Source organism: Strigops habroptila, chromosome W (genome assembly GCF_004027225.2).
Source record: "Strigops habroptila isolate Jane chromosome W, bStrHab1.2.pri, whole genome shotgun sequence".
Taxonomy (NCBI): domain Eukaryota; kingdom Metazoa; phylum Chordata; class Aves; order Psittaciformes; family Psittacidae; genus Strigops; species Strigops habroptila.
The window spans coordinates 33,347,930-33,372,450 of record NC_044301.2 but is presented as its reverse complement, the minus strand read 5'-3'; the positions used below and the strand labels follow the sequence as shown (position 1 = coordinate 33,372,450).

Here is a 24,521-nt window from a genome sequence, read left to right as displayed (position 1 = left end):
AGTTATTGAATATTTAGCATTGTGGGAGAGAGCAGAGTCACTTCTCTATATCTCATTATTTCTATGAGAGCAGTCAGAGGTGTGCTCTCAGAGCTTCATGGAAAATTATGACATGAGGAATTCAATAAATAACAGTATACTGACTTTTATAAGGCCTGGAAAGATCATCATCTTGAAGAAATATGTTATGCCAACATTTAATGGCTCCTTTTCATTCACTGCCCATTTCTTCCATAATTTTTAAGGTAATGATTGATATTCATCAGCACATGCTCAGAAAAAAAAAAAAGAGACCTTTTTACTGGAACAAAAACTCAAGGAAACAAAACGGTTTTTGTAATTTGCTTCTTGGAAACCTAAATCCAGAATGACAGCTTTTATAGCAGCATTGTGCTGTGCAGAATCCTAGCATTCCAGGCCAGGTTGCCAGCATTTCTTGGAACCATTTGGCCCCTGAGTTCTAACTTTATTTCGGGGTATCTATCTGCTCATGAACAGAAGGGTATTTGCAGGGTCTCTGGGCTAGCTATCCAGTAGTGTTTGTGAAATCTGATTTTTAAAATGCTGTTGCAGAAACTGATACTGAATAATTCCTAAGATATGCTTTTGTGGCTTAGTTACATTCTGATAACTAATCTCAAAGCATAACATTTGGGCATGTGGAAGGCAGAAAAGAACCTCTGTCAGCTTTTTTGAGAAAAAGAGGTGAACTGCTTTTATCAGATAAAATTGCTTAACAATAAAGTTAATGAATACAACCAAACATTAATTTTCACAGGTTATTCCCTTATTATCTTGTGCAAAAAGCTCTGAACTGTCAACTTCCAGTTCACAGGTTGATGCTGAGAATGCTGTCTCTGTGTTCCTGGTATGTTTCTGAAGGTGAAAAAGTGGCCAGGAGTGCAGCACACCAGCTCAGCTTTTTAGGACCATATCCTTCTTTATCACCATAACTATTTATCAGTGGCAGAGAGTGTTTGTGTAGAACCTAGGGAACCAGACTATAATGTAAGCGCACTGACGATATGGTGATGCCAGTCTTTGGAATGAATGGGAGAAGGCAAAACTTGAGGATAGCTGTCATTGCTTATGGTTTAGCTATGGTGGGGACTGGAGCTGGAAGGGTCTGCTAATAAGAGAGTAAGAATGCTCTTCAGGGTCTTTGTAAGTGGGATTAGTTCCAAATCCCATTGATGCCCTACTTGAGCACCATTAGAGAAATGTTTTTGGGTCTGAAATAAGATCATCTGCATATATATGGCATCTGCTTCTGTATTGTTCTAGATGTACTGTGGCTGACAAAATTTCATTAATTTCGGGACTGAGGGATCAGGCAGCTTTTCAGAGTCTGGTATCTGCTTTTCTTGGGTGACCTCTGACATATGAAAGTTTCCTGTTTGTTGCTGGAACCAAGTGATAACATTCCTCTGTGGGTAGTGAAGGGCTTATTTCTCCTTTATTGTTTCCATTTGGAGTTTTTTTATCTTGCTTGATTGACAGAATGTTGAAATGCTAAATATTAATCTACTTTGTAAAGGAATTTGAATATGACCACTTCTTTTTCCTTTCCCCTGTGCAATCTATTCATCTCCATTGAATTTTTGTCCTAAAGTATGTCCAGAGCATTGTAAAATAGCACCAAATTCATTGACTACCACTAATAAAGTGATTGACTTACTTCCTGGAAAAAAAACTTCTCTGCTCTCATTAGTGTTTTAAATTAATCCTGGAAATAAGAAATGCACATTCTTAACACCTCAACACTTTGTATATAGTACATTTGTGGTTTTGTTTTGGGGTGGGTTTTTTTTGTTGTTGGGTTTTTTTTGGTTTTTTTTGTTTTTTTTACAGGATTTATCTGGGGAAGGCTACAGAGACACTATTGGTGATGAACACTTTCATCTAGAAGGTATGTAAAGAAAAAATTTATTGGTTAATATTAAGGGATATTGGAGTAGTTAGTGAACAAGTCAGTGTGAGAATGCATATATGAGTGTGTGGTTCTTGATATACTGATGTGTCTTTTGCCTGGCAAAACTGTTAAGGTGGGAATAGGGTATTGTTTCTGTATCTCCTACCACTGTCCTCCTAGTATCAAAAAAAGTCACTCAGTTGTATCATAGGGACCAAGTATTTTAATTCAAGGTCTCACAATATTTTCCAGGTACTTCTTTTGGCAGTGGTAGCAGTAGTAAATATCATTGTCCCCAGCAGAGGTGATAAATGCAATCACTGAAAATGTTAGCATTGGGTTTAATGATACACTGCACACCCTTCTGGGTTACACAAACCAGACTCAGGAACTCCTGCATTAATTTCTAATAAAGACCAGACACTCTTACTCTATACATGTCTCTTGAATATGAATGGAATCATTATTGCCTCAAAGAACTTCTTTCCAAGGCTCATCTCATCTCTTCCTCTGTGATCAGGCCTCTCCTTGAAGTGGAGATGGAATCGTCGTGGTGGGAAGGGCTTTTGGGGACCTTGAGTATTGACAGAGAACACATCTGGGGTACCTTGAACACCAGTTGGGCAAGTGGGGGTTGGTGAATGGAAAAGATTAATTTGAGGACATTATTGCTCATTCTTTAAAAAAAACCCAAGGAAATGAGACTTCAGAAACTCTGCAGTGTAACATATGGTTGCATGGGGCAGTGTGCTAGATATATATAGATGTATATGCTAGTGGAAACAATATGCCCAACTTATTTGGAGCAATGAACTGTGCCAAGCTTAACTAGGAAATTTATGTCCTTTTATAATCCAATAATTTGTTTCTGGTGGTAGAGACTTCTGTATAAACAGAACTTGAAAGATTGTCTATGTTAAGAATGTCTGCCAGTTCCTTACCTGTGAAATGTGTTAATATGTTGTGTTTCTTGGATCCCATATTTCTATCATGTCTATAGTTTACAAAGAATGATCCTTTGTATGCGCCTGTAACATAGGAGCTTGATTTCAGCTGGTGCTTGTAGGCTACTATTAAACACAAAAGCAAGATATACTTGCCATGATCGAGTCAGTGTTTGTCAGAAGTGTTTCTGTATTTAACTTCACCACAGTTTCCCTTTCTGCTCATAGTAGGACATAACTCTAATAAAAGGTGGGGTTTTAATTTTCAGAATTATAGGAGAATCTACTTAACGCAGGATATTAAATGTCAGTGAGGTGAATAATTTCATTTTCCCGTGTCTCATTCTACCTTTCCTTGTCTCTAATTATTTCTTAATTTGTTGTGTAGAATTGTCTTGCATAGCAAGCATAGTATCTGATATATATTATTTCCAAACTAGTCAGCAACAGGATTGGTTTTTTTAGAGTGTAAAACCTTTTAGGCTATCGTAATTTCAGTCTTTTAGCAGTTTTACATTATTACTTCTGATGCTTCTCATTTCTTGTTAAGTAGCTGAGTAGTGCAGACAAGACTTAGGACAGGTGGTCCTTCCTTTGTGTGCTGCCACCAGGGAAGAGCTGTTCTGTGGCATCTTTCCAGCTAGGAGGCAGGTAACTGTTCCACCCAGTGCTCAGGCAAACACATGCAGACTGCCAAGGCTTGGTCCTCATCCCTTCTGCTCTCAGATCTCCAGGCTGTGCTTTCCATGCTGGGGACAGTGTTAGCCACTTCCGTCTTGAGTGGGATATAAAAAAATCTCCTAATTAACAGATGATACTAGAAGCATTGTGTTAATGCAGGATGCTTTCACCCTTTTTGTATAACTTTGTACTTTTTACAGGCATAATATAATTGGATGATCGTGATAGTGCTAGCATAAAATTGTGATATTAGCATAAAGTGAGGCTGAAACATAATTTGAGACCTTTCTTAGGGCACAGCTTGAATTCTGTGTGGCTTAGGTACGTGATGATAGAATCATAGAATACTTAGGGTTGGAAAGGACCTTAAGATCATCTAGTTCCAACCCCCCTGCCATGGGCAGGGACACCTTGCACTAAAACATGTCGCCCAAGGCTCTGTCCAACCAGGCCTTGAACACCGCCAGGGATGGAGGAATTACCACTTCTTTGGGCAACCCATTACAGTGCCTCACCACCCTCACTGTAAAGAACTTCTTCCTTATATCTAACCTAAACTTCCCCTGTTTAAGTTTCCAGCCATTACCCCTTGTCCTATCACTACAGTCCCTAAGGAAGAGTCCCTCCCCAGCATCCTTATAGGCCCCCTTCAGACACTGGAAGGCTGCTATGAGGTCTCCATGCAGCCTTCTCTTCTCCAGGCTGAACAGCCCCAACTTCCTCAGCCTGTCTTCACATGGGAGGTGCTCCAACGCCCCTTATCATCCTCGTGGCCCTCCTCTGGACTTGCTCCAACAGCTCCATGTCCTTTTTATGTTGAGGACACCAGAACTGTACACAGTGCTCCAAGTGGGGTCTCACGAGGGCAGAGTAGAGGGGCAGGATCACCTCCTTTGACCTGCTGGTCATGCTTCTTTTGATGCAGCCCAGGATACGGTTGGCTTTCTGGGCTGCAAGTGCACACTGAAGCCGGCTCATGTTAAGTTTCTCATCAACCAGCACCCCCAAGTCCTTCTCCACAGGGCTGCTCTGAATCTCTTCTCCACCCAACCTGTAACTGTGCCTGGGATTGCCCTGACCCAGGTGTAGGACCTTGCACTTGGCTTGGTTGAACTTCATGAGGTTGGCATTGGCCCACCTCACAGGTGTGTCAAGGTCCCTCTGGATGGCATCCCTTCCCTCCAGCCTATCAACCAAACCACACAGCTTGGTGTCATCAGCAAACTTGCTGAGGGCACACTCAACCCCGCTGTCCATGTCGCCAACAAAGATGTTGAACAAGACCAGTCCCAACACCGATCCTTGAGCGATACCACTCATTACTGGTTTCCAACTGGACTTTGAGCCGTTGACCACAACTCTTTGTGTGATCACTGTCGTAGCTGTTTTCTGCATGGAAATGTTTTGTGTGAAATAGTAATTAATATCCAGGAAGTATATTAATCTTTCTATCATCTAAAATATTTGTTCTGCCTTCATTTTGCTACCTCACAACCTTTGCGTATGTATTGGTGCAACATATGTATTTTGCATGATTATACATTCGTGTGTCATAAGGTAACATCAACATCACTGAAAACTAGTTTCAGAGACAGGGAGCTGTAACACACTGAAACATGGTTGGTTGGGCTAAGCTCACAAAGGATATGAATGGCAAAACAAAGACGAACCCAGCTCTTACCAAGTACTAGTCAAGTGTCTAATCACTGAACTATATTCTGTCTTCATAAATACACAGTAGGGATAGAAAAAAATTAAAAAAAATAAAAAAGCACAGCAGGTGCCACAGTTGGGGAAAGTTACAGCCTCTACACTCAGAATTTATTGGAGAATAAATCTGAGCTCTTTGGAAGACTCTCACTGAAAAGACAAAGTGGCAATAAGAGAAATAATGGAATTCCTTATTTTGTTTTACATAGCCAAGTTCATTACCTTTTTTTTCCTCTCTCTCTTTTTTCCCTCTCTTAGCTGTCTGATCAGTACAGATAAAAAGAACTCTTTGCTGGATTTAACTTCTGTGTTGTTGTGTAAAGCTTGATCAAATCCTTTTGTCTTAACAGACTTAACTGGCCAACAGCAAAAGGCTTGGGATTCTGGGATTAATATTGTATTTGGTAAGAGGACTGGTGCATTAGTGCTTTATTTTGAACTATAGAAAGAACAAAGTAAACATCAAAAGCATTAAGCCATGAGAGCGGATTGTTGACTCAATGTTGCTGCATGACAAGAGGTTAGAACTCAATAGTGGCAACTCTGTTTACTGAGTGCTGTGCAGAAAGAAATAGTTTGACCAGTATTGTCTATTATATCCAGCACCTGACTTTTTGATTTTGCTGCTGGGCAACTCACTAAATTGAAATTTTTTAATTTTCCCTCATGTAGTCAGTGATTTCCTTAGATAAGAGACACCAATGAAAACCACAATCTCTTCTTATATATTACTCTTACTCTGATTCCCTTCTTTCTCTTTCATTAATAACTCATCAACTGGGCATGCTGGATATAGGTTTTGTGGTGCATTCATTTGCAACTTTCATTCCAAGTTTAGCAGTGTTTTCCCACTTCCATTTGCCAAACTTAGAGTTCTTGTGCAATCTGCTGTGGCTGTATACAAACTTCTCGTGCTTGAACTTTCTTGTCCAGCAGCTTCTGCACAGGAAGCACATGCTTCATCACTCTTCATGTCTAGGATAAAAGGTCTTGCAATTTCTCTTCTTTGTCCCTAGGTAGAATAGTAGGTTGCCAGAACTGAGTGGCTGGAGGTGGTTCTGGAAGAAATCACAAAAACTAGCGCACACATTGAGAGATATTTTTCATTTCATTTCAGGGGGGAAGCTAAAATGGCAGGCAGGAATTAAATGTAGCATCAAATGGCAAGTCACTCTTCCATCATGGAGACACGCAGGTGGCTCAGAAAGATACTTGCTATCAGTGTGTTCAATAATGACATCCAAGTTCTCTCTCTACTCTTCAGGGCATAAGAAGCTTTTCAATGAATCATTCAAGAGGCCTGCTTTTGTTTTCCAGGACTTTCTTCATCTCCTTTCCCCATAACTTTTGGGAAATTTTCACAGCTATAGCCTGTAGACCAGGAGAGCTTTCTTATCTCGACCACTCCATGTCTTTATGAAGTGAACTAACGTTCCTCCATCTTATCACTTGAACATTTAGCTTTTCAGAGCAGGTTGTTTTCTCCCTGCTTGTGACATCTGAACCAGAAGCAGGAAAATCTCCCTCGGACACAGACTGATTGTGGAAAAGAGGCAATTTCCTACTTGTCTCAATACAAGCTCTTTAGAGCCCAGTGGTATGTAGCTATCAGTCTACTTCTGGAGTTCAAGGTGAAGTCTTTAAGCTTAGGAGACACCTAACCTATCACCCCAATTAGTTATGTGATAATGTGATTTCTCATGTCACTGTTCTCCTGAAAAGTATGACTTAAGTGTTTGTACTAACCAGAAATCTTGCATCTCTGTGAGATCAATTTAGTCCCATACCTGTCAGAGGATCTGCCTCTTATGCTGATAGCAATCTGTTCCCTGTTTCATTTGTCAGCCGAGGGTGATGTCTCGATTATTATTCTCTCAACAGAAGACTGGAGAAGATCCAAACCTTCTTATCTGAACATGATATCCAAAGTCCTGCTGAAAGTAGTGACAGAGCTTGACCTGCATCAACAAACTTTTTTTTTTTTTAAATGTTTCCCAATCCAGATTTATCCAAATCTCTAGATGTAAGATGTTCCTTTGCATGGTATCAGAAAGGACAAAAGTATTCATGTCATCTTCTTGCCCGTATATATTAGGGAGCCCTCCAGCATAGTTCAAAGCACATATTGTTGCTGAAAAAAATCTATCATATCTGTAAAAGAACTAATTGTAGCACTTTTCACACATTTACAAAACATCATGGAGCTTCTAAACCTGCAAGGCATTCTGTATTCAGCAAAGCAGAAAAATAATTAATTATATTCTTAATATTATTATATGTTTTTCAGGATGTTACCAAGGTATGGTATTTGGGCCCAAATTGTTTATAAACTTGTCAGCAAAGGAAAACTTGAATAAGCATTTTAACTAGTGTTAGCTAACCTATTTGCCTGTGAGACCATATTTACCATACTTTGATAATCTCTTAGCTGTAATATATTCATGTATTGTGCTGAGCTATGAATGGGTAATAAAAGGCAGTTATTTCAAACTGCATGCTCCTTTCTAGTTGTCATGGTTTAAGCCCAGCTGGTAACTCAGAACCATGCAGCTGCTCGCTCACTCCCCCCCCTTCTTCCCCCCCACTCCTGAGCAGGATGGGGAGGAGAATCAAAAGAATGTAAACCCCATGGGTTGAGATAAGAACAGTCCAGTAACTAAGGTACAATACAAAACCACTACTACTACCACCAATATTAATAATGATAAGGGAAATGACAAGGGGAGGGAATATAAAACTAAAAGGGGAAAAGGAAAAAAACCAAACAATAAACACAAGTGATGCACAATACGATTGCTCACCACCCGCTGACCAATACCCAGCCTGACCCGAGCAGCGATCAGGGCCTTCCAGGTAACTCCCCCCAGTTTATATACTGGGCATGATGTGCTGTGGTATGGAATACCCCTTTGGCTAGTTTGGGTCAGGTATCCTGTCTCTGCTTCCTCCTGGCTTCCTGTGCCCCTCCTCACTGGCAGAGCAGGAGACTGAGAAAGTCCTTGATAGGAGTAAACATTACTTAGCAACAACTAAAACCATTGGTGTTATCAGCATTGTTCCCAGGCTGAAAGTCAAAAACACAGCACTGCACCAGCTACTAAGGAGGAGAAAAATGACTGCTATAGCTGAACCCAGGACACTAGCTAATGCCTTATGAGGGCTATTTCATTTCTTTTCTAAGACTTAAATAATTTTCTATATATTATGTACATGAAATTCCAGTGTATTTATAGAAAAGACCTAGATTGCATCTTGCACACAGGCAAAGCTGCTTTATCTCAGTACTGTTGTTATAACCTGCCTAGTACTACTGATGTGGGCTTGGTGCTTTGCAGAAAATGAAGGTCCCATGTCTGTCATGTTAAACCAAATATCTATTCATCACTGACACTGCAAACAGAGTGCTAAAATTTCTACCTTAAAAGTGCTCTTGTGGTCAGCTTTGTGGGATGTTATATGGGAACTCTGCATTTTAATGACTTGTTGCTAATCCTATGCACATACCATAGGTTTGCTATGCATGAGTATATGCTATGTGATCACCTCAGACTGGTGATCACTTGCTCACTGGCTGTATTTTTTTCGTCTGCCAAGAGGTTTCTGCTGTACCCTTTCCTACTACTCAGTATGACATGAAACAACTCTGAAAAGATCTCCAGCTTCGGGGTGACCCACTGGCACAGCCACCATTATCTGCCAAACAGCTAGTCCCTGTTGAGGCTGGATCCTGATAAGCTGGTTACTGAGAGCTAGAAGGAGTACCAAAGAACGTGCCAGGCTGTGGGGAAGGAGCAATGGAGAGTGCCGGGAGAAAACTGCTTAGTTTGGCAGTTAGAATAAAAGTCACCAAAGAACACAAGACTTGTAGGATTAGTAGTTTTCCTGTGGTCGTGCACAGATCCAGGAAATTATAAGCAGCAGGTAGTCTGTTTGCCATGAGTGGGAGGAAAATTTTATGGCATAAGGCACTTACTTAAGAAAAATAAAATTGTACCAGTGTTTCTTAACGTTAGCTGTTCCAGTTGAAGGGGGTTGGTGTTTGGATGAGAAGCTTTTACTTCTAGAGCTGCTGTTTCAAGTGCAGCCAGGTCAGTAGTGATGACAGACCATCTGATAGATGCCCATGGCCTGTGCATAATGAGTTAGTGGTCTCCAGGTGTTTCTAAATGGACCTTTACAGTGTCTAACAGCTCCCACCCATGTTGGCAAGCGGAGCACAGAAAGGCAGTGAAAAGTAGGCTGTTATGTCACCTCAGAGGGTGAGCTTTCCTCCTCATGCAGAGCCGCTGCTACATGTCAGAAGCAGGAAAATCAAAGGACAAAAGGAAGTAGATTAGGGAGATCTCATCAAAGGCAGGAAGGCTGTTGCATTTGCCTTCCACATCCCGAAATTGAGCAAAGCATCACAGCAGAGTTTAGACAGCAGACTGTGGGCACCCAACTGGTTGCTCATGTCAGTGAGTGAAGCTCGAGGGAAGCTATCATGTATCAGGACTGAGATGGGGTGAGAAATGGGTGCCAGTGATATGAGGCTTATGCTCTGTGCATGTGGGTTGAAAGGTCTGAGCCTCAGTAATCTGGACTCACCCAATCAGTCTTGGTCATTAGTGTTTCCCTTGGGCTGTCAAGGTTATGATTCAGAGGAGGAAGGAACTGTAGCCTGTGTAGGCATATCTGGGTGAGCTGTTCATCTAACTTAGGCTTGGTGACACTTGCACTGAGCGCGCAGGAATGCAGGATGGTGCCCAGCTCTGCACTAGCTGTCCACTGTGTGGGTAAGCCCATCAAACCCCAAACACCACCCAGGGTGTCTGGGTCACAGCTTGCCACGTCTGCCTGTGTGTCCTGCTCTCCTGCTTCTGCAGTGGTGACTAATGTGGGAGGCAGGGTCTAACATCAGATAGACCTCGGAAAACTGATGGACTCAGGCATATCCATGAGAGACAGCTGATCTAGTGTGTATGGTACAGAGATAAAGCTGCATTACTGTACATATGCAGCAGTATAAAAATGTTCTTGAACTTTGCCCCAGGACATCCACCAAGAACAAAGAATGAAATATGGGAACAAGTCAGGAGTTTGAAAACAATCTCTCTGGAAACATGATGAATACCAGTGGTTTCATTTATTCTACTTGAAGAACAAAGGTCCTTTTCTACTTTTAATTTCCCAGCAACAATTATTACCAGTTACTTTTCTTGTAGCTTTGACCACAGTTCATGGAGGTTTTATTAAACATGTTTTTGAAAAGTGAGTCAAAATGCCATTCTCCTCTCTGACTCTCTTGTGACCCTCCCCCCCCCCCCCCCCCCCCCCGCTTTGGGCCTAGATAATACTCTCATGCTGGTGTTCATGGAATCATTCCAGTTTTGTGCTCTTGTAACTGAAAGAAGTGTTGGCCCTTACTATTTCAGAAGACAATATACTTGTTTCAAATCCCTTGCCTTTACATGAAACATTACATTCATTTTTGGAAACCTTGAATATTGCATTTAATAGGCAAAATGTCCTTCTGCAACTCCCAAATATTCCTAAAGTTGCCAGTTCTCTTGTGTTTGACTTGACCTTGATGCAGCCAGGCAACTGAAGTTCATAGTGCTCCCTTTGCTGGGTTTTCAGTAGCTTTCTGCAATAGGCTTTTGCTGAGATCCCATGTGCATGCTACTGTAAGGCCCTTCTCTCCTGCCCATCGGGATTTCATATCCCAGAGTGTCTCATGTGAGGATACAATTTATGACAGGATTAAATAGTTCTTGTGTTTCTGGGATCAAATTTAGGGGTCATGGTTTTATACAGACAGCTAGATAGATGCAAAGCTAGAGAGATGCCTGAACTTTTGGGCTGGATAGTTTAGACACAACAACCTGTCATCCTGCTGAACCTTACAAATACACAAGTGTGAACATGCAGACTTAGAGTGGCAATTCCAGTGAAAAGCATATTGCTTTTGCCAGTTGCTGTTCCAAATTCAAAGTGTGTATCAGTCAGGGTGCTTTTGTGTGCTTCAACTCCACTTCTGCTGCAGTAGCTACAGAAACCCAAAGTTTTACCTCACCAGGCAGAACAAGTGCCTTTTGTTACCTAGACAGATTACAGCTTTTTCTAATGTCTACTCTTCATAAAAGCCCAGCATGAAAAGTGGAAATTCTGACTTGCCTCAGATACTGAGGAGACTTTTATAGTTTCAAGTAGCTCCAGGGTTGTATTTTAAAAGTTGAATTTCATCACGTTTCAAGTTTGGTGGAAAAAAAAAAAGCATGATATTTTTAGCAGAAAAAAGTCCCTCCACACCTTTTCTCTTAACAGATGTTTCATCTCAATCATATCCAAACCTCAAAGCACAAGTAGCAGTCAACCTTATTCTCCTGTGGAGAAAAAGATAAAATGTCATTTGTTTGGAAGAGGTTTGGGGTTTTTTTGTAACCACAACTAGTTTGTGAGTAAAAGCAAATAAAAAATGCAGCACTATGGGGTTGTGGAAATGAACCTGAAGCAATATTTCTGCTCTTGAAAGAGCATGGAGTCCAGCTGCTCTTGTTAGATGGAAAGTCCCAACCCCCAGCCTACTAAAAAAATAAAAATGCCAGTAATCAGGTTTTTCTTGCTTTATAAATCTGATCCAGCAATCCAGGCTCTTTTACCAGTGAAATATGTCCCAACTTTGTACCAAAAAGGATTTAACACTGTAAAGGTAAAAAAAAGAGAGGAGAGGAATAGTAGTTGTAAAACAAAATATCCAGAAGTAAAAGAGGTGCTACCTGAGGAATTTTCACAGGGCTCTGTAGGAGCAGAGAGCTTTGCTGTGCCTGGCAGCAGGGCTGTGCACAGGGCTCAGCCAGCGGGGGAGTGGCCTAGGGCAGCCAAGGCAGCCCTGAGCTCTCTGTGCAGATTTATTTAGGAGGGAATTACAGTCCCTCTACAGATTTGGAGGCATAAAGTGTGGTGCTGCACACCCTTGTCTTGTTATTTTGATGAGCCTTTACAGAGCATGGAGCCATCCTCCATCCAGGTGGGGAATGCTATTCTTGGCAAATGGGTGCTGCCCAGGCCCCACGAGCAAGCAGTCATTGCCACCCCGATTTCAAGACACTACATTGGAATGAAAAGCCATAGTGACACCGTCTAGGAGGATATTGCAGGGTTTTCCACCAAAGGCAGTGGAAACATGATTTTCCCATTGAACATTTAAGTTAGATGGGAGAGAGTTGATATCAAAGCCTACATTATTAATAACATTACCTACTCAGCCTTCATTTGAATAAAGGGTTATGTAGAGGCTGGGTTTTTTTCTTCTGTATTGTCCCTTGTGAATCTCAGGGAAAAAAATCCAAAGAGAAAAAGAAAATTTAAGATAGAAAATCCGATGTGAACATGCATATCTTCAACTTACACTGAGAAGGGTTTTTTAAAAAGAAAAATTGTTACCAGTTACTAAACAAAATCAGTGTATGGCCATCTTCAGAGTAGAGAGGTCTTTCTTCTTTTGCTTTAAGCCACAAATGATCAGTTGGTGTCCCCATGTGTCACTGTTCAGCAACAGAATTCAACACTTTGCAGGCCTGTTCAGAGCTCCAAGGACACATAATGCTGTTAGAAATTGATAAGTGGTCCATACAACAGTGACAGTTTTCACTTAAGAAGTACTTACCCAAGAGAAGGCTGCGTGGAGACTTCATAGCAGCCTTCCAATATCTGAAGGGGGCCTACAAGGATGCTGGAGAGGGACTCTTCATCAGGGACTGGAGTGGTAGGACAAGGGGTAATGGCTTGAAACTTAAACAGGGGAAGTTTAGGTTAGATATAAGGAAGAAGTTCTTTACAGTGAGGGTGGTGAGGCACTGTAATGGGTTGCCTAAAGAAGTCGTGAATGCTCCATCCCTGGCGGTGTTCAAGGCCAGGTTGGATGGAATCTTGGGTGACGTGGTTTAGTGCGAGGTGTTCCTGCCCATGGCAGGGGGGTTGGAACTAGATGATCTTAAGGTCCTTTCCAACCCTAACCATTCTATGATTCTATGATTCTATGTTAAATGATACAGATAGTTACAGCAGATTGCATTCTGTTAATGTGATTTTGATATGCTCGCTGATCAAACACAAATCTTGCTGCTACAGGTATTATCCTGAAGTATTCCAAGCAAAGCTTATGGAGATCCTCCCCCTGTCCCCCTCCCTCCCACCCTCCCCTTTTTTTTTTTTTTTTAAGACAGGGGAGGGAGAAATCATCTTTTTTGATCTCCGATGAGGAAGGGGAAAAAAAAAAAAAGACTGTTCTGTTCAGGCTTTTGGCTAACGCAACAAACTGTTTAAAATTTAACTTTGCTTAATTAATTAGTAATTCTGTTTAGTGTTGTCTGATCTTCATCCAAAAGGTATTTTGAAGCTTAAGAACTGAACATCAAAGTGTATTGGGTGAAGTAAGTAATTTAATCTGGCAGTTGCTGTTGATGAAATACAGCCAGTTGGGGAACTAATTGGAAAAGTGAATCATAATCTCTCAAAATTCAGCAAACTCCCTCCCTTCAGCAAACTCACTCCAGAGAGAGTGTGAGAAATCTAGGTTTAGTGTTTAAGCATGTATGTGTTACACCCTAGCTAGCAAAGAGATACCATATTGCCCTTTGTACCTGTATCTTTAGTGCAAACTTTTTTTTGGTAAGGAGATGATATAGTAAAAAATTTTTCTGCCCACCCCAACAACCAAAAAAAGACACCAGCTATAGCTGAACCCAGGACACCTAGACAGAAACCTGTGATTCTGTATCAAGACTTGGAAATACTTCTACTTAAATATGTCAAATTATTGGGATTGGCAAAAGGAATTGAAGCTTTAAGGGAGGTGGTGTTGCATAGAATTTGGCTATTTTTTATTCAGGAGATATAATTATGTTCCAACATTTGAGTGGATTTCAGTCTAGCAATTCCCCAATGTCCTAGTGGTGACTTGTCAGAATCATTATCTAATGCCTGAATGATTAGAACACATTTTGGTTGTCTATTTTTGTTGGGGTTTTTTTGCAAGCTATCCGACAGTCTGAGTTACCACCCCCCTGTTCTGCACTTAACTGTCCCCCCCCGGCCGAGTCCTGGCAATAGCTCTTGTCACATCACGAATCTTTTTTTCTTTTCACTCTGGGGTGTGCAGTTGAACCTTTAATTTGTGTTGTGACCATCAACAGGAAACCATGAAATAGAAGATCATGACTTCTCTCCATATTTTCAGGTTGACATACCCATCCCAGACTAGTACGAAGCACTACTAGTACAGTTCTTGCTAAATTGGTTTTGACTTGTCCCACTGGACTTAAAATGGACAATTAATTTCCCCGCAGCGTTTCAAAGAAGGCAGCTTGATGTTTGTTGTTTTGAGGGGTGTGCCTAATTCATCAGCTTCATCTTTCAGCCAGAGAAAGTTGAATACATGCTTTTGGCGCTGACCCAGGATGAGCCTGTTGAAGCATTCTGTGCTCATTCAATACACACAGCACAGCAATCAGTTTTACCTCATTTCTGGGATTTTTCAGTGATTCCTAAGCAACAGTTGGAATTATTTCCCCCTTTTCTTAGGAACGAATACACCCCTGAAAAAACACCTAATTCTTCAGGGATGAGTCTTAATACCTTTAAACTGGTGTTCATTCTCCCCTTCTCTTCCTCCCCCACCTCAATTACAAGCAATTGGGTGGTAGTAATTAACAATCTTAGAGAGAAACATCTGCTAGTACACAAGCCAGTAAGTTTGTTTTTCATGAAAGAATGGTATTTCACAATTTTTCCAAGCTAGTATTTTTCCTTTATTGTCTTTCCAATTTCAAATATTGTCCAGACGTATTTTTATAGTGTCTTAAGGTTATAGAAGTGAATACAAGACCATTAATAATGAACAAGAAAAGAGAACATCATAAAGAAAACATATGCAGTATTTCAATTCATGAAACGTTCTATTAGGGAACACTGTTTTTGAAAGCATATGGCTATTCCCATGAGAAGCAGTATATATAATTTTTTTTCCCCTCCAGTTGTGGATTCCCACAACAAGGTTTCTCTGTATATTTGTCTATGTAGCGCATTCTCTTTGTCAGGACTTGTTATCTGAGTGGGGAGGTAAGTATTTTTGCACAGATGTTATATTGTAGGTGGACCTATTTCTGATGACCTAGACTTTGGAAACACAAGTCTGTTAATTCTCCACACTCCTTTGAGATAGCTATCTTGTCTGGTTTAATTTAATATCATTGGCAGAGCTGAAAGGAAGTTCATATTGTGAATATATCTGAACCTTGGCATGCGTCTCACTGGTGGATCTCTGTTTACAGGCTGCTAGTTTTAACTGTCCCAAGCAGACATTCTCATTTTGTTTATAAGTAGGTTCATCATGTGTTTGTATCCTTCATGAAATCGAGCGCATGTCAATAGTCAAAACTAAGTATAGAAACAAGATACCAAACACTTACCCTTCCCTTCCCAGACAAAACAGTCATACTCCAGTATGTATTTTTAAATGTTCATTGGGTTTGGATAAGGCACATGAGGATATATGCACAGACACATTATTTGATCACTCAAATATTATTTTAATACCTCCATATTCCCCTTTAAACTTTCCTCATTTAGATTTCATTTTTGTTTGCTGAATGAAACTTGACATCAAGGACGAGATCACCAGATTTCTCCATTGCATCTGAGCTCCAAAATAAGTAACTGATTTAAAAGGATAATTCCCTGGAGCAGCAAGGCCAATAAGTTCTTCAGATCAAAGGTCAGCGAAGCTCAAAGATGATAATTTCTGGCATACAGTATTTAAACTCTCTGAGAGAGTGTACTGCAAGATGTATCCCCTCCTTCCCCAATAGTTGAACTCTTGTTTTTTGAGAAGACTAATTTGTCAGAGCACATTTTTTCCTCTGTTACATAAATTATACATTAAAGTGAAAGCTTCCTATTTGAACACACAAACTGTACATCCAGAAAGGTTATTAAACATGCCAGTGGAAGGGCTGTGCCTGAAACCAGAAGGTAACTCTGTGCCGTTCCTCTCTGAAGCACCCCATGGACTGGGGAACTCTGGTGCTCTTTGCACATGCCAGCAGCTTTCAGCCCAATACAGGAGCATGCTGGTGGAAGGGAGGGAATGCTCTGTGAGACACTTTGTTTTGATAGAAAAACCCAACAAAGAGCACTGGGGAAGGGAACAGTCACCTTGTGCAGGATCTGTTCCTCAGTGCTCTCAGCCATGTGAGCATGCCATGCCAATGTATTTGGGATGTTATCCCTTAATAGACAAAAGACCACTGTAGAAGTCTTTTGGCCATTGTGTACCTTTATACATTTAAAAGTATGTGTGATGAGGGGTGTTTTGGTTTTTTTTTCAATAGGTTGTCCACCGTTCCAATGAAGCTAGGGGTCATACCAGCCCACTTTTCATTTATTTCGCATTCCCTAGACCAAGATTGTGAGGGATTGCAAAAGCTCCTCATACAAATGTTTCTGTCAGCTTAGTTAGAACTGTTCATGTGAGAAACTGGTCACTGGTACAAATGAGCCACTGAAGCTCTAGAAGCATATTTAGTAGTTATGAAGAACCACTGTCATTGTAACTATCCTTGTTATGAAGGCCCATATTACCTTTCAATTTCTTGTTGCTTTTAGAAGGAAAACACAAGGCTGGACTAAGGTAGACAAACAAATGTTGTCTCTTGTTTTATGGGTGTCTTTTGTGGCCTTAGCTTTGAACTTTCAGGAATATGGAATTGTATTTATGGACAAAGTGAGTATAAAGCAAATGACCCTTCTTCAGATATACTTCAAAGTTCTGTATTGTAAGTAATATTTATTATGTGCCTTCATTGATAAAACACTATACAGAAACCTCCTAAGAAACAATCCCTGCTTGTCTGATGACACCAGGTTAAAAGGACAAGGGAAGAAACTGCCATGAAGCAAGCTTTCTCCTCCTTCAGCTGACCTTCCTGCTTAGCTTATGTTTGGTGTAGGGAATCCTAACATGGCTTGGAGTAGAAATCAAAGTGTATGTGTTTTTGCAATATGTCACAAACTTTCAATATTTTGAAAATTATTCAACTTATTTACAGTAACAGTTCTGATTATTTATATTCTCATAATACAGTATTTGAACTTCCTGTGACTCTAGTGATGTTTGTAGGAGAGGCTGTGTACCAAAAGCTGTTGGTAGATTGTCTGCTGAAATTATCCCAGATGTGTAGTGAACAGAAAAGCAAATCAAGTATGATGATCCTCTCATACAAGTTTGCTGAAATCAATTTCACCCTACATATAAAGACAGATTTGCAAATATAAGACTGCTTTGACATTTCCTTATAAGTGCTTTTTTTAAATGTATTTTTTGCAGTGGCTTTGCCTCCAGAGAAGACAGATGGAGTTTGCAGTGGAGATGAAAAGAAAGTAGAAAAAGAAAGTGACACACATACATGTTCCAAGAAGCAGCTGAAATTTGAAGTAAGTCCTCTATATTTTGAAGTTTCGCTGTACTGACATAATTATGGTAGAAAAATAACCTGTGGACCAAATAGAGTCCTCTGATGCATGTATATAGCTCCCAATGATTGTTGTGTGTGCAGGAGGAAGCAGAAGTAAGTCACACTGACACAAGTCAGTGTCTTACTACTGGTGCTCCTCATGAGGTGATTAATGAGATTTATTTCCAGGTTTGGATCCTCTGTAGGATCTGAAATATATAGTAAGAAGAGGCATTTGGTTTAACCCTTTATCTATGATCCTTTCATTAGTAATTCATTATGCCAGCTACCATGTTATCAAATCTTTAGATTGACTTTCATGGACCATTGCACTTTGTTAAATCGTGTGTAGTTGGCAGGTTTTGTTTATACAGGGAATGATTTAATAAATATGAATATTGAAACATGCTGTCATCCAGCTAGAGGGTTGTCTGTCTTGGTGAGGAGGAAGATACTCTGGTACCAGCAAGAAACAAAACAAATTTTCATGTCTCTGCACTCCAGCAGGCATGGCAAACTTCTGCCTTTCAGTGATGTCAGCCTGTCACAGTAATGAGCTTTGTGTTCTTCAATTGTTATTTAAAAGACCATGCAGCCACCTTGCAGCAGCTTGAATGTTCATTTCCTTTTCTAGAGCAGATTTAGGCAACTGGTACAATTTATTTTTTACTGTTTTAAGGCCGATTAAAAGGAGGTAGCTTTCCCATAGGCAGTTCAGGTGTTGCTAGGTGCTTGTGTGCCGCCTTGGGGGAGGTGACTTTTCCTGCCTTTATTTTTTTGCATGGCAGTAACTCTTTTCTAGGCATATTTTATATTCTACCCTGAGTAGCAGACATTTGCAGACAGAAAAGGCATGATAAATTGCAATTAACGATGCCTTGATATTTGGATGTTGGAGGACACCTGTCAACATGGTTGGTGCCAGACTAGCTGGAACTCCACTGTACCGGCAAAGTCTCTGTTTGTTCCCAAGTAGTTCTTGGTATGCCATAAAGGTTAGCACTTGGTACTAGGCACCGTGGCTCTTAACTAAGCAGAGCACATCCTCACATAAAGCTATTATGTTAGGCAATGTGGGAGAGGGAAATATTAATATGAGGCAAGAAACCAAGTATTGATATTTTTTCCCTTGTTCTACAAATGAAAGTTTTCCAGCTATGTAAGCTAGGATCTAAGAGATTGGTAAATGTTTCAAAGGTATAAAAGAATCAGAAATGCAAGTGTTGAGACAAGAGGTCTAAATCTGAGGTGGATGTGATTTGGCTTTTAAAGGTGCTGGGAATGTTTATGTAATATGAAGCTGTGTTTCCACAGTAGAGTGTGGGGCACTTGGCAGCTTTCAGCTGGGCTTGTTACAACCGAAAGAAGACTGCCTTTGAACTCAGCAGGGGACAAGGGGTACGGGTAACTGCTGTAGGGAATTGGTTTAAAGTCAGAACATCAACCAGGTATTTTGAGCTCTTTCATGCTGAAGCTATTTGGAGCTGTTTATTTTACTTGCATACAATGGCTTTCATTTTAATTGCACTGTAACTTTTCCGTTTTGCCTTGTTGTGGCTCTGGATAATTCTGATTGCACAGGTCTTGAGAGAAAGCAAATGGTTTGCACCCAGGTGACTGGAGTCAAAGTGCATCCTTTGTTCTTGACTGAAGTCTTGGGTTTGGTTTGGGGATTTTTTTTCCTTTTAACAAATTGATTCTTTCAGGCTTTCCAGAGATCACACTCTCACTAACAGAACTCCCAGGTCATTCTTACCTGCCAGTTCCTAGGCAGGGTCCATTTCAGGGGCTTCAGTGGCATGATGCTGTACCTCACTAACTGACAACCTTTGGGTATCAAATGTCTGTGTCAAGGACAGGTCTTACTGGTGGGGATTTGTGCCATATGCCCACTCTTTATTGATGGCTACTCCTGGCACTGTAGTGTACTGCCTCATTCTGTGGGTCTATTTCTGTTACCTTTCTCTTCTTAAGCAGAGTGTTCTTTCTCACTTTTAAGTGGGAAATGTTATTATATTTCAGGAGCTTCAGGGAGTAGTTTTCTTGTACCTTTCTGTGTTTTCTACAGTGAAGTAGAAAGCATCTTGCAGATTCCCCAAAGTCTAGCCCAAGGGAGTTAGGATTATCATGTGACTGTGATGAGACTCCTTCACTGTGGCAGACAGAGGCCTCCCTGGGACATATCCTGAAAGCTTCCTCCCACAAGGGAGGGAGGGAGGGAGGGAGGGAGGGAAGGAAGGAAGGAAGGAAGGAAGGAAGGAAGGAAGGAAGGAAGGAAGGAAGGAAGGAAGGAAGGAAGGAAGGAAGGAAGGAAGGAAGGAAGGAAGGAAGGAAGGAAGGAAGGAAGGAAGGAAGGAAGGAAGGAAGGAAGGAAGGAAGGAAGGAAGGAAGGAAGGAAGGAAGGAAGGAAGGAAGGAAGGAAGGAAGGAAGGAAGGAAGGAAGGAAGGAAGGAAGGAAGGAAGGAAGGAAGGAAGGAAGGAAGGAAGGAAGGAAGGAAGGAAGGAAGGAAGGAGCCTCCTTCTACAGAGTCTCCTTTTGCTTTAGGTAATAAGCTGTTCTTTGCATGTTTCTTAGGAATTGCAATGTGATGTGTCTGTAGAGGAAGATAACAGGCAAGAATGGACCTTCACACTGTATGACTTTGATAACAATGGAAGAGTCACTCGCGAGGTAAGCAAAGTATAGCTGCCCCTTTGTGTACAGCATTTGCTAACAAGAGATGTGTTTAATAACAGGAACATTTTTTCATCTATGAAATAGAAGTGTCCTGCCAACTTAAACAGCAGTTTCCATGGACCCTTCCCTCCTAGAAATAATCCCACCAGTAGTTTATGGTTTTCAGATGTACTGTACCACTTTTTAAGCTAGTTGTTGTTTAATACCTGGGATTAGCCTTTAAAAAATAGTACTGGCATTTGAGGAGGAAAAATATCTGGAACAACTAAACACATTGTCAAAATAATGCCCTGCAAATGTATATTGTTCTGGCTTCTATCCTGCTTTTCACTTAAGCTAACCAAGTAGCAAGGTTGCCTTCTGACATTCTTTCCAGTAGGACTAACTATACCATTCTGTTGTTTTCATGAATATTAGGCTGATCTCTGCCTTCTCCCTCCAAGTATAAATAACGTGGACGATATTTGCTGGAGGACCATAGTGAATGGCTGTCAAAGCATACCTGTGTGTATTTTTTATTTGCAGGATGTCTTCAGGTCATATTTCCTGTGCAAATAAGTCAAATAAGAGGACGTATAGATTAGAATATGGTCCTTTTCCAGAATTATTTCTATCCAAATGGAATGATACTTCTTCTAGAAGAATGTCTTTTACTGAGATTTACTGCAATGTGCTGTCATTGATTTTATTTTTTTTTTGGTGAGGTGTGTTTACTGGATCCCATGTGTTCAGATAATCAGATGAAAATTGACAGGTTTTGTCTCTCCTGGCTCTTGTGCTGGTGTCTGTGAAAATCACTAAGAACTGATTGAAAGGAACAGGGTAAATACTGAAAGTGTAGTGGCCTTAGACACCAAACAAGGGCAGAATTTTTTCCTAGAAGGCTGAAGCAAATCTCTTTTGACATTTATGAATAAATTGCCAAATGTGGGTTTTAATACATATATGAATGTCATTACTAGGCTTTTTTTTATTGTCCTACTCTGATAGTGCTTTGAACAGTCAAGTGAAATCCGTGTCCCTCATGCAAGAGAATAAGCAGATGAAAAGTTATAGGCCAAGTCCAGAGATTCAAATGGGAAGATGAGATATATAGAGAGAGGGCAAGGAGAAGGGGCAGGTGGAGTGAGGAAGTAGTATTGTATTTGTTAATGTATGGGGAACAGAGACCAGAAAAATTAATAACTTGCCTGAAGTCTCACAAGAACCTAGTGGCAGATTGAACCCAGATCTTTTGAGACCCAAGGCTAAATCTTCATTACAAGATTATCATGACTCTCAAAGAATAGGGGAAAAACACCCAAAACCCAACCCCACACATGTGAGTGTCCTTTACAATCAGGCATGGAATTTCCATTAATGTCATTGGGAGTTCAATGTGCTGAACATAATGAGAATGTACTTTCAAGTATGTTGTCAAGGTTTAAGCCCAGCCAGTAACTCAGAACCACACAGCCGCTCACTCACTCCCAGAGAAGATGACGAAGAGGAGGCCTCCCCATATTTGTACTTCAGCCATCATCCTCCATACCAGAGAGGCTTTAAGCACTTGGCTTCCTTAATTGCAGCACATGCTTCACATTCATGAATAACCTGGGCAATAGTGTCCATTGCTAAGTCCACCCCTCGATCACGAGCCCATCCATATGTTGCATCTCTGCCTTGATGGCCTGAGGTGTCATGGGCCCACCAGGCTTAAAACAGTTCACCCTTATGCTGCCAATCGAAATCCATCTGAGCCACTTCAATCTTAGCAGCTTTATCCACCTGTTGGTTGTTGTGGTGTTCCTCAGTGGCCCGACTCTTGGGTACATGAGCATCTACATGGTGTACCTTCACCACCAGGTTCTGCACCCGGGCAGTGACATCTTGCCACAATGCAGCAGCCCAGACGGGTTTCCCTCTGCGTTGCCACTTGCCATGCTTCCATTACTGCAACCACCCCCACAGGGCATTTGCCACCATCCAGGAGTCAGTATAAAGTACTGGCCATTTTTCTCGTTCAGCAATGTCCAAGGCCAGCTGGATGGCTTTCACCTCTGCAAACTGACTTGATTCACCCTCTCCTTCAGCAGTTTCTGCAACTTGTCATAGGGGACTCCATACAGCTGCCTTCCATCTCCAACGCTTCCAAAGCACTGGAGGAGCCCACTGGCTTAAGTGCTTGCCCACATGATCCCACACACCCTGCCACTCATGACTGTCCAGCCTCAGGGAAGATCTCTTGGTAGTATTCTTAAATAGTCATTTAACCTTAGACAAGACCAGAGCCCGACCCTGCTTAGCTTCCAAGATTGGACAAGATCAGGCATTCTCAGGGTGATCATGCCATAGGCAAAACATAGAGAGCATATGCAGCAACAAGCTGGTTCCCAGCAAAAGGAGCAGGATGCTTTCAAGGGCACTGAAAGGATATTCAAGATCTTTAACTTTTCCAGAATCTACTCCTACTGTAAATAGCCCGGTGAGGGAGTAGAGGGTGTGAGGGAATCTCTCCTCCATAGGTCGACCCCCAGAGGGAAGGAAAAAGAAAGATGTCTAATAGTTAAAAATTCCCATTACATGCCTCCCCATAGTATAGAGGTGATGACCACGCTGAGAACGCATACCAACCCAGTTTCATGATCAATGAGTCTATTGTATTACAAGTCATTACCATGAAGTACAGCGAAACAAGAACCTTAGCCCAGGCCCCAAATCCAATAAACGTTAAAACAGCAAATACTGGTTGCAAGTAAGGTATGACATGCTGATACTCTGAGATCAAGCGCAAAAACTCCTGAGAGCAAATAAATCAACATTGTAATGAGTGACTATCTGAAACAATGAATGCTTATCACAAATACGATTAGACACGCTCTGGTCAGATTTGTCGTTATCTCAATGCTTTGTGCCCCACGTTGGGCGCCAAAAAGACCTGTCGAGGTGTTCCAGGGATTGAAGGATTCTGGGTGGAGAAGGACGTAAGCCACGCACACACACACCAAACTGCTAGAAAGTTTATTACAAGATCCAGAATAGATACAAAATCCAGAGATAGAAACAGCTGGAAAGAGAGATAGCTAAAGGCTACCAAAAACTAGGTTAGGCACAGATTCTTACTGACCCACACACTTATACAATGACCAAGAGGCCAGCTCCAAGGTGCATCGTGAAGAGATGGGGTGGCAAGCACTACTTTAGCGGGCGTCCCTGCAGAGGTAATGTCGACCATAAAAGGTAGTTGGATGTGCCTCCTTATCGATCTCTCTCGAACCCCAGGCTTTTTATATGTCAAAAGCGCAGACTCATCCTGACGCAAGGGGCCAACCTGTGTCAGGAGGAGTGGCCTTGCTGGCTCTTTTTCCCACGCACACTCATTCTAGATGATTGGGGTGATCCACCACGGACAAATTCCACAGTGTTAGATCCATCTAACACATGAGGTTTAAGCCCAGCCAGTAACTCAGCCACTCGCTCGCTCCCCCCCTTCTTCCTCCCCCAGCTCCCAGAGGGATGGGGAGGAGAATCAAAAGAATGTAACTCCCACAGGTTGAGATAAGAACAGTCCAGTAACTAAGGTATAATACAAAACTACTACTACCACCACCACCAATAATAATAATGGTAAGGGAAATAACAAGGGGAGAGAATACAACTGCTTGCCACCTGCCGACCGACACCCAGCCTGACCCGAGCAGCGATCTGCACCTTCCAGGTAACTCCCTCCAGTTTATATAGTGGGCATGACATGCTGTGCTATGGAATACCCCTTTGGCTAGTTTGGGTCAGGTATCCTGTCTCTGCTTCCTCCTGGCTTCCTGTGCCCCTCCTCACTGGCAGAGCATGAGACTGAAAAAGTCCTTGATCAGAGTAAACATTACTTAGCAACAACTAAAAACATCGGTGTTATCAGTGTTGTTCCCAGGCTGAAAGTCAAAAACACAGCACTGCACCAGCTACTAAGAAGGAGAAAAATGACTGCTATAGCTGAACCCAGGACATATGTATACAATAATTATTTGTGGTTATGTGGTACACCAAAGAGCTTAATTTGACTGTAGAGAATATGTTACAGCCAAATTCTACCTTTCCCTGCTACAAGAGCAGACTGCAGCTTAACT

At 41.4% G+C, this 24,521-nt stretch overlaps 1 protein-coding gene across 1 annotated transcript in view; it reads left to right on the top strand.

The window, feature by feature from the left end:
• Positions 1-24,521, top strand: part of LOC115619005 (protein naked cuticle homolog 1-like) — a 100,771-nt gene that overhangs the window by 59,069 nt on the left and 17,181 nt on the right. Inside the window, exons 6-8 of the mRNA XM_030511022.1 lie at positions 1,852-1,909; positions 17,615-17,721; positions 20,317-20,412. Of these exons, the coding sequence (XP_030366882.1) occupies positions 1,852-1,909; positions 17,615-17,721; positions 20,317-20,412 (261 nt within the window). The remainder of the gene's footprint in view (positions 1-1,851; positions 1,910-17,614; positions 17,722-20,316; positions 20,413-24,521) is intronic.